The following is an 11523-nucleotide window of genomic DNA, read 5'->3' on the forward strand; positions in this document are numbered from 1 at the left end:
CTATAAGCCAGGGGTCGGCAAACCGCGGCTCCGGAGCCGCATGCGGCTTTTTGATCACTTTAGTGTGGCTCGGCTGCATAATTGCCAATCCCCCCCATTATCCCGAGAGATCTCCAGAGTTTATTGCCTCTCCCAGAGATCACCCGAGGTCAATATTCTCCGATTTTCACCTAGTCGATAACATTGTGGGCTTGACGTGATGGCAATGCCTTTAAAGTCCTCTAAAACTTGTCGTCGCGCCCGCTTTAACACCATGCAATCTGCGTGCCAGCCGGTCACATGTAGTATGCAACCTCTGTTGACGTACGAAAGTGACTACAAGGCATACTTGTTCAACAGCCATACAGGTTACACTGAGAGTTGTTATATAAACAACTTTAACACTCTTACTAATATGCGCCACACTGTGAACCCACACCAAACAAGAATGACAAACACATTTCGGGAGAACATCCTCACTGTAACACAACATAAACAGAACGGAAGAAATACCCAGAATCCCATGCATCCCTAACTCTTCCGGGCTACAATATTCACCCCCGCTTGCACCAAACCCCGGGGGTATACACACACAAAAATTTCGGTCTGGTACGTACCTCGGTTCAGAGGTCACGGTTCGGTTCATTTCCGGTACAGTAAGAAAAAAACAAAATATATTTTTGGGGTTATTTATTCACCAAATTTGCAAAATCTTCCACTAAAAATATTTTTCTTAGTGGAATATTTGATGTGAAGTAATGGGAACCTTGGATAGGTCAATAATTCATAATAACATTGATTTTGATTCAATATAATGTTTTGAGCAATGACAGTCTGAAAGAAAAAAAAACAGCTTTGTTTTATTAGTCAACATTGCAACTTTTTCAAAATTACATTTAACCTTCAAGCTTTTTTGTTTTACTATCAGTTATGTTTTTGTTTATTTTAATTGTATATTTAGAATGTGCCGTGGGCCTTTAAAACATTAGCTATGGGCCACAAATGGCCTCCAGAGCACACTTTTGACACCCCTGCTATAAATAATAAGTAATTAAATCTGATAAATCAATGGATAAAAAGCAGAGCCTGGCGACACATGCGCGTTTATCACAACTATCTCGCTCTCTCTGTCTCTGCCCCTCCCTCACGAAAGCTCCTGGTGCGCGCACAATGTATTTTGTTTTTAACCCCTTCTTAACCCTGAACGTACGTTGTTAATACACTGAAAAAAATAACTCATAAGATTTACTTGAAAAAAATATTGTAAGTATTTGTATGCAAATGATTTAAGTAAAATTTATTGCTGCATTATCAAGTAACACTCACTTGCCAGTATCAAGTAAATTCTACTTACCATATAACATAACAGTTGTGAAGATATTAAGTAACAGTTACTCAATTACATCCAAGTTTTAAGTTATATTTATTTAAACAAATTAAGTAAAGTCTACTTGTTTTTCATCGGCAGGAACATCATTTTAATAAAAATTTTAAGTACATTTTATATACCGTATTTCCTTGAATAGCCGTCGGAGCGCTAATTATTTTAAAACCTCTTCTCACTCCTGCTCTTATCAATAGCGTGCAGCAAAAAAATGAGTCTGACAAAAAATAATTCAATAAAAAATTATTCTGCGGCCGCGGCCCGGCGGTTGAGGACCACCGCTTTTCAGCATGTCATCGCGCCCACTTTTACACCATGCTGTCTACGTGCCAAAAGGACGCATGCGTTTCACTGCTTCTAATATATGATTGCAATGCATACTTGGTCAACAGCCATACCTTTTACACTGACGGTTGTGATATAAACAACTTTAACATTCTTACTAATATGCGCCACACTCTGTGAACCCACACCAAATACATTTCTGGAGAACATCGACTATGTAACACATTATAAACACAAGTAAAGAATTACCCATAATGCCACCTTGCAATGCTGTGAAGTGATCCTAACGGCCGGAGCAGAGCCAGTCGGCCAGAGCCTGTTGTGCTGTGCGCATGCGTCGTGCATGCGTTTCAAAACACTAGATTTTCAGAGTAAAGTTTATGTAATATTTTTAGGTTTATGTATGTACAACTATTAAACATTTAAATAGTATGATGAAACATAAGTAAAACTTACTCTTCCCCCATAATTCATGTACTATGTTAATAAAATGTTTAATTTTACTTAAGAAACTCTAGTTCTTACTGAATGTTAAAAATATTAGGTATAAATTATGACAGTTACTCTAATAGAGTTTACAGCACCAAAAAGTCACTTTTTTCAGTGTACACACAACTATAACTCAAAATGCCGGACATTTGAGGCATTAAAGAAACTCTGCCCTGACAGCCCCGCAAAAGAGGACAAGTCCGGTGAAAAGAGGACGTATGGTCAGTCTATCCTAGCCCGGTCGCTGCTTGCATGCTAGCAAATAGGATAGACTGACCATACGTCCTCTTTTCACCGGACATGTCCTCTTTTGCGTGGATGTCAGGGCAGAGTTTCTTAAATGCCTCAAAAGTCCGGCATTTTGAGTATTGTTTGCGCTACTTAATATGTCTGTCTGGAAACTCGTTCGGTTCACCTCCGCACCGAACCGAAACCCCCGTACTGAAACGGTTCAGTACAAATACACGTACCGTTACACCCCTACCAAAAAATATGAAGCTAGAATAAAAGGCGGTATCGCCCAGCCCTAACTGCAGGGTTCAAAGCGTAGAGAAAAAGTGGTGTGTTATAGACTGGAATTGACGGCAGTTTCAGCATCTTTAACAAGCATGGTACTCAAACTATGTTCCAAAGTGGCACCAGTGACTTTTGACTGACTAAAAAGTAGTATGATTTTTTTAAACAAATGGACTCATTCATGTATGTATGTATGTATCGTAGGAGTGCTGTGTGAGTGCTCGGCCTTAGATAAGGATATCAGGGATCAGTGTGTTTATAATGCCCCCTCCAGTGTGAGACCTGATCCCATTAGCCGCAAACAAAGCCTCTTTGCTGCCAGTGATAGGGAAAATCTGTTCCTGCACCAACACGGCGGCCATTGCCAACTCTTTCATTTCCGCACTGTCCAACAAGCTCACGTTCAATACATTTTAGAGGCCGTCGCTATTGATCTGCGCTTCTCTTCAATCTCTCACACAAACAAACACACACACACACACGCACGCACGCACGCACGCACCTACTTTAAGTGCATTAAAGCTGGCCGTCAGCACTCAGCGGCAGCATGTCTGCACGGAGCAGCAGTCATTCATCTTCCCAAACAGCCCACTTCACCTGTGTTGCCGCCGCAGGAAAATAGCTGCCTGTCTCCTCACAGGCCACTTGGACATAAATAAAACACTTTAATGACGTGCAGAGCATGTTCTAACTCTACACTGCAACCCTCAGTCAAATGCATATTTTAGCATTTGCCACAAGAAGGCGGTATTTGGAGGAAAATAGGTCAATGGCCTTTTTCTGAGCAGTGTAGAATAGTGTTGTCCCGATACCGATATCAATCAATCAATGTTTACTTATATAGCCCCAAATCACAAGTGTCTCAAAAGGCTGCACAAGCCACAATGACATCCTCAGCTCAGATCCCACATCGGGGCAAGGAAAAACTCAACCCAATGGGACAATTAGAAACCTTGGAGGGGACCGCAGATGCGGGGATCCACCCCAGGGCGACCAGTGCAATGGACGTCGAGTGGATCTAACATAGTATTGTGAAAGTCCAGTCCTTAGTGGATCTAACATAATAGAATGAGAGTCAAGTCCATAGTGGATCTAACATAATAGAGTGAGAGTCCAGTCCATAGTGGATCTAACATAATAGTGTGAGAGTCCAGTCCATAATGGATCTAACATAATAGAGTGAGAGTCCAGTCCATAGTGGATCTAACATAATAGTATGAGAGTCCAGTCCATAGTGGATCTAACATAATAGTGTGAGAGTCCAGTCCATAGTGGATCTAACATAATATTGTGAGAGTCCAGTCCATAGTGCATCTAACATAATGGTGAGAGTCCAGTCCATAGTGGATCTAACATAATAGTGAGAGTCCAGTCCATAGTGGATCTAACATAATAGTGAGAGTCCGGTCCATAGTGGATCTAACATAATATTGTGAGAGCCCAGTCCATAGTGGATCTAACATAATATTGTGAAAGTCCAGTCCATAGTGGATCTAACATAATAGAGTGAGAGTCCAGTCCATAGTGGATCTAACATAATAGTGTGAGAGTCCACTCCATAGTGGATCTAACATAGTATTGTGAGAGTCCAGTCCAAAGTGGATCTAACATAATAGTGTGAGAGTCCAGTCCATACTGGATCTAACATAATAGTGTGAGAGTCCAGTCCATAATGGATCTAACATAATAGAGTGAGAGTCCAGTCCATAGTGGATCTAACATAATAGTATGAGAGTCCAGTCCATAGTGGATCTAACATAATAGTGTGAGAGTCCAGTCCATAGTGGATCTAACATAATATTGTGAGAGTCCAGTCCATAGTGCATCTAACATAATGGTGAGAGTCCAGTCCATAGTGGATCTAACATAATAGTGAGAGTCCAGTCCATAGTGGATCTAACATAATAGTGAGAGTCCGGTCCATAGTGGATCTAACATAATATTGTGAGAGCCCAGTCCATAGTGGATCTAACATAATATTGTGACAGTCCAGTCCATAGTGGATCTAACATAATAGAGTGAGAGTCCAGTCCATAGTGGATCTAACATAATAGTGTGAGAGTCCACTCCATAGTGGATCTAACATAGTATTGTGAGAGTCCAGTCCAAAGTGGATCTAACATAATAGTGTGAGAGTCCAGTCCATACTGGATCTAACATAATAGTGTGAGAGTCCAGTCCATATTGGATCTAACATAATAGTGTGAGAGTCCAGTCCATATTGGATCTAACATAATAGCGTGAGAGTCCAGTCCATAGTGGATCTAACATAGTATTATGAGAGTCAAGTCCATAGTGGATCTAACATAATAGTGTGAGAGTCCAGTCCATAGTGGATCTAACATAATAGTGTGAGAGTCCAGTCCATACTGGATCTAACATAATAGTGTGAGAGTCCAGTCCATAGTGGATCTAACATAATAGTGTGAGAGTCCAGTCCATAGTGGATCTAACATAATAGTGTGAGAATCCAGTCCATATTGGATCTAACATAATAGTGAGAGCCCAGTCCATAGTGGATCTAACATAATAGTGTGAGAGTCCAGTCCATAGTGGATCTAGCATAGTAGTGTGAGAGTTCAGTCCATATTGGGGCCAGCAGGGGACCATCTTGAACGGTTCAGTACCGGTACCAAAATGTATTTCGATACTTTTCTAAGTAAAGGGGACCACAAAAAATAAAAATATTGTATTTATTTGAACAAAAAATGTCAGTGTACATGAAACATATGTTTATTATTGTCATTTAGTCCTTAAATAAAATGTTGAACATACTAGACAACTTGTCTTTTAGTAGTAAGTAAACAAACAAAGACTCCTAATTAGTCTGAAACATATTGTGTCATTTATTTACCTATCAAAAAGGAGGGGGAGTTGGGGGAGACCAGTACTTTTTAGAGACGGTAAAATACAGAATATGATTTATTAGTATCACGGTACTATACCAGTACCGGTGTACCGTACAACCCGAGTGTAGAACGTTGGTCTAAGCGTGAGTTGGAGAGTGAAGGGCCGTGTTTACTCTGCAAACCAAATCAGATTGTTTCGCTTCTAAATGACACGGAGCGGATATTTTTTTGCCGGTCTAAACGCTCCAAAGTGCTTCAAATATGATCTTTTGGCTTCAGAAGGTTGTCCGAATCAGTTAGGAATGTGATCTTTTCTAATGTGACTTCAGTTTAAATTGTGACTTTTACAGAATTCGTGTGCGCGGAAAAAGAGGCGGCTGGTAGGTCAGTCGAAGTGGATATATTTCATCACAACATCCGGGCTCGACATTTTTGTTTCAGTGATCAAAGTCGATTTTCAGCCGCAAAATTTTTGGCCTTTCACTGGTCAATAGTGTGTAAATAAGAGGCTATATGTCACATGACACACCTGGGCTAAAATACGGCCCATTAAGATTTTCAATTCGGCCCGCCCGATGTTCTACATCGTTTTTTAGATCTTAAACATCAAAAGTGTATTTGCCATTATGACGTGCACTGTTGTTTTTAAATGGCATAAGTCTTGAACTATAGAAATTATTTCATTGGTTGAAATCTGCGCTTTTGGTTGATATAAGAGTTATACAGTATTTGACGAAGAACAAAGCAGAGTGGGTGGGGCTTGTTTTCAGAGCAGCCACACTGAAACACCTGTGTCAGAATTAGATGCGGAAGCAAATTTTTGCAACAAATTTCTGCACAGAAAATGATAGTATATCATATTGTGTGTATTAAACTTTGCATTCATATTTTGTGGTTTGTTACATTTTTGTTGTGTTTTGCTTGATTGTAAAAATTGTCTCTGGAGGAGCTGGTCTGAAAAGTAAAATGTGTTCAAATGTTGTTAATATTCAGTGTTTTATTCTTCATAGTTAATATTGTAAATACCACTTTTTTTATTTTCATGTACATTTTGGGTGTCCCATTCTGTAAAAAACCGTCAAGTTCCATTCTGTTTTTTGAGGTGGTCTATTTTTAGAATTCTATCAGACATTGTGATTTTTGGTATTAGTGTTCCGGGAAAAAAGGACCCATACACACATAGACATTACATGGATTCAGTTATTTAAGATTTCAATAAACTTCTCAAGCAATCAATCAATACTGTACAGCAGATTTTGACAGCTGATTGTGTATACCGTATTTCCTTGAATTGCCGCCGGGTATATAGTATGCGCCTGCCTAGAATTACTGCCGGGTCAAACTCGTTTCGCAAAATAATTAGCGCATGCTTAGCATTACCGCCGGATCAGGATTAACGCCGGGTCAAACTCGTTTCGCAAAATATTATTTTTATTAGTGCAATCCTAGAATTTCCGCCAGGTCAAACTCGTTACGCCAAATAATTAGCATATGCCTAGAATTTCCGCATGGTCAAACTCGTCACGTCACGAGTGACACTTCACCTGTCATCATTTTCAAAATGGAGGAGGCTGATTTCAATCATTTGAAATCGCATAAAGGGAAGAAGATTAAGAGCTATTCAGTAGGATTTAAGGTCCAAGCTTTTGAATATGCTAAAAAGAATAGTAAGCAGCTATGTTTTATTAATATACCGTAGCTGCGTGTGTCAAATATGATTCATTAAAATGACTCCCGCCTCCTGGTGGTAGAGGGCGCTAGTGATCCTTCTTGCTACTAATCGGCTGCAGAAGAAGTGACAACAAGCAGCAAGAATGAGCAGCGATCGTTTATTTTTTCCTCTCGCTTGCACTTTTAACATGGAGGATTACATATCTAAAATAAAACAGTTTTCATAACTGGACTTTCAATCAAAGCAGGAGGTAATAAATGACAATCTGTCGAGACGGAGAGACTTTTAAAACTGAAGATAAGGAAGACTTCTATAAACAAGTTATCGATGCTTTTGATCAGAAGGAGCTGTGCATGGACCATAATAAAAAAAATTTTATTAAATGTGCTTTTCATGATGGTATCGTTACATCACACTCAAATTTATAAGTACAGGCCTAAATTTACCGCATACCTTTGGTAAGCGCCGGAGTGAGAAGAGGTTTTAAATTAATTAGCGCCCTTGCGGCAATTCAAGGAAATATGGTATATCATTGGACACACATACACATTGGCCCCCCAGATACAGTTTTTTCTCTCATTGTGGCCCCCTGAGTCCAAATATTTGCCTACCTCTGTTATACATGAATATATATTTTGATTCCGTAGAGATAGCTATTGTTGAAGTGTTGCGTATCTGTCTACATGTAACGTACATTGTTTAAATGAGTTGAAAAATAGAGCTAGCGTGGATCTGATGTCAGTGTGTCCTCTACTTACACTTACACTAGTGTGGGCGACATAGCTCGGTTGGTAGAGCGGCCGTGCCAGCAACTTGAGGGTTGCAGGTTTGATTCCCGCTTCCGCCATCCTAGTCACTGCCGTTGTGTCCTTGGGCAAGACACTTTACCCACCTGCTCCAAGTGCCAACCACACTGGTTTAAATGTAATTTAGATATTGGGTTTCACTATGTAAAGCGCTTTGAGTCACTAGAGAAAAGCGCTATATAAATATAATTCACTTCCCTTCTACTTAACAGCCATTAAAAGATTACAATCCTTCCAAATATATTACAATTTATACATCCATGCTTACATTATTGTCATGTAAAAACACACATTTTTAAGTCGTGGCGACTTTTATTTTGCATAGTAGTAGTAGCGACTTCCTTGTTTGTTTACAGAATCCAGTCAACTTTCTTTGTTTTCACTTTAGTGAACTACACATGCAAATGACATCAAGGGGCCACATTGGGGCCTGTGTGCATTTATACTCGAGCCTGATTAAGATCGCATTTTACTTGTGGTGTAAACAGTTAGTTGCAAAAAAAAAGAAAAAAAAAAGAGATTTGTTCCACTTTGGTCTGCAGTGTAAACAGTCAACGGTGCAGCCGTGACCCCGTTGTGTTTACCTCATATACCCACAACCCCCAAGGATCACACTAGTAAACATTTGTCAGTACATTTAGTTTTGTTGCACAATACTGAGCGTTTTTATATATTAGAAGGTAATGCTAAATGTAATCAAAATCGGTAATTTATGCAACATTGGCAATGTGGGTTTGTGAGCACCTGAAATTGTGCAAAACCTTCAGTAAATTAGGGCAGTGGTTCTCAAATGGAGGTACGCGTACCCCTGGGGGTACTTGAAGGTATGCCAAGGGGTACGTGAGATTTTCTTAAAATATTGTAAAAATAGCAACAATTAAAAAATCCTTTAAAAATATATTTATTGAATAATACTTCAACAAAATATGAATAAAAGTTCATAAACTGTGAAAAGAAATACAACAATGCAATATTCAGCGTTGACAGTTAGATTTTTGTGTACATGTTCCGTAAATATTGATGTTAAAGATGTATTTTTTTTGTGAAGAAATGTTTGGAATGAAATTGATGAATCCAGATGGATCTCTATTACAATCCTCAAAGAGGGCACTTTAAGTTGATGATTACTTCTATGTGTACAAATCTTTCTTTATAATTGAATCACTTGTTTATTTTTCAACAAGTTTTTAGTTATTTTAATTTTTTTTTTCCAGATAGTTCAAGAATATTTTGCACTTTTATACAATTTAATAAATCGGAAACTGATGACAATGTGCCGTATTTTATTTTTCTCTCTTTTTTTCCCAACCAAAAATGCTTTGCTCGGATTAGGGGGTACTTGAATTGAAAAAAATTTCACAGGGGGTACATCAATGAAATATTCAGTGTTGACAGCTAGATTTTTTGTGGACATGATCCATAAATATTGATGTTAAAGATTTCTTTTTTTGTGAAAAAAATATTTAGAATGAAGTTGATGAATCCAGATGGATCTCTATTACAATCCCCAAAGAGGGTACTTTAAGTTGATTACTTCTATGTGTAGAAATATGCATTTATAATTGAATCACTTGTTTTTAGTTATTTTTACATCTTTTTTTCCAAATAGTTCAAGAAAGACCACTACAAATGAGCAATATTTTGCACTGTTATACAATTTTTAATCAATCAGAAACTGATGACATAGTCCTGTATTTTACTTCTTTATCTCTTTTTTTTTTTTCAACCAAAAATGCTTTGCTCTGATTAAGGGGTACTTGAATTAAAACAATGTTCACAGGGGGTACATCACTGAAAAAAAGGTTGAGAACCAGTGATTTATGGTATTGCAAAGGTGCAATATTTGCCAAATATGGAGATTCAGTCATATTGCATGCAGCAATAACAACCGTCAGTTCCCTTACCTGTCCAACCTCGCCGATCCCCCCGGAGCCGTCCATGCGGGGACGCTTGCACTCCGCCCCGACGGAGTCGACCAGCGCCACCGCCGTCTGCCCATCCGGCTCCGGGTCTCCTCGCTTCATTCCCCGCACAGACGCCGCGGCTCCGCCCGCGCCAGGGTGCACCCCGGCCAGGGTGTCCAGCTCCCTCTCCCGCTCCATGAGTCCGCGTGACACGGGCAGCATGACGGATGCAACGTCGGTCGACATTAACATTGAACAAGACGCCTCTTCCGCTCCTCGTCTTCCCGCTGCACCGGAGGAGGCCTCGCTTTGTTAAAACCCGGCCTTTGTGCCAACAATGTCGACTAACACCGTGATATACTTGACTTTGCGCGGGTCAAATAGTCGAACCTGCTCGCTTGTTGTTATTAAAAGCGCTCGATGCTGTTTCTCGCCATAAGGAGCCAATTAAAGAAGCGCAATAAATGGCTGCCAAACGTCCATAAGGAACAGACTTCTTGTGTCTCCTCTACAGCGATGGCCGCTTGTCCTGGCGCCTCAACATCCCCACGCAAGACGACGAAGCCCCCGCCACGTTTCCCCGCAAGATCAAGCGGAGGTTGACGCCGAGTGGAGCCGCTCAGGAGCGCTGCTTCCCGCCCATGTTAGTCCGCACTGTCCCGGTTGTTTTCCCCTCTTCCTGCCTCCGTAGTGTGCTCTCTGGCGGCGTGTTCTAGAAAGAAGCCCACCTCCCCTCCCTCTCGCCAGTCTTCCGCTCTGCCTTCCAACGCAGCCCGCTAGTGTGCGCAACGTGCCGCAGTGCTTCCATACGTTGGTGCGGGGCGGGGGCGGAGGGGGTCGGACTCAACGCTCCGAAAGACGGCCATGTTCGGACCGCATGCTGCCCCGTTCCCAACCCTCCATCTTACACATTCCCCCGTTACAGATCGGGGTTTTTTTATGCCCTAAGGTCTTGTTCTTAAAAGAGATCATTCCTAAATTCTTACACAAGCAAGGTGCTGGCGTTGAGTCATGCAGTCTTGCCTTGGTTTCCGCTCGTATTTTTGCTGCTTGGATTACACCCAGTGGTCAAAGGCTAATGGGGTGTGCGGATCGATACTGAAATATCGATATCAATGAATACCACATCTTTATGCTCGGATCTCGATGCTCAATTTAAAATATCAATACTTTCACTTAGTTCAGGGGTGTCCAAACTTTTTCCATTAAGGCCATTTTATTATTATTATTTTATCTTAAACACAGATAGTTTCAGCTATGTATTACAAGTATATTCATCATCAATTTTTATTGCAGACCTTAAGATCCATTAAACATATAAAAAAACACAACACAAAACATTAAAAACAAAACATTAAAACATTAAAAAACAAAACAATAAAAAGAAACAAAGCCCAAATGTCAGTTTCTAACATACAAACATGTGTGCCAATGGTTCCACAGTCCAGATGAGTATCTAACAGAACTGCAGCTGGGGTTCGTTAACACAGGGATTATGTTATTTTCAGACTCAGATGCCTTACACATAAACTTATACATAAGGTTGCGTAGCAACGCTGAGAAAGTGGGCACCCCAACACTAACAAACATCTGGCTTGCACTGGCGCTTCTTGGAATTCCCAGGAGAAGCCTCATACAA

The 11523-nt window shown here is 40.3% G+C and overlaps 1 protein-coding gene across 6 annotated transcripts in view; it reads right to left on the minus strand.

Moving 5' to 3' along the window:
* Window positions 1-10965, minus strand: part of LOC133556192 (RNA binding protein fox-1 homolog 2-like) — a 115009-nt gene extending 104044 nt beyond the window's left edge. For 4 of the 6 annotated variants that reach the window (XR_009807475.1, XR_009807473.1, XM_061905889.1 and 1 more), the window contains exon 1: window positions 9885-10790. Coding sequence is in view for 4 of the 6 variants with exons in the window: in XM_061905889.1 (XP_061761873.1) it covers window positions 9885-10136 (252 nt within the window). In the remaining 2 variants the exon portion in view is untranslated. Of the gene's footprint in view, window positions 1-9884; window positions 10794-10870 lie in introns of those variants that run through there. The other 2 variants (XM_061905914.1, XM_061905902.1) reach the window with 2 other exon arrangements.
* Window positions 10966-11523: the final 558 nt, after the last annotated feature.

The sequence above is a fragment of the Nerophis ophidion genome, linkage group LG01, assembly GCF_033978795.1.
Source record: "Nerophis ophidion isolate RoL-2023_Sa linkage group LG01, RoL_Noph_v1.0, whole genome shotgun sequence".
NCBI lineage: Eukaryota > Metazoa > Chordata > Actinopteri > Syngnathiformes > Syngnathidae > Nerophis > Nerophis ophidion.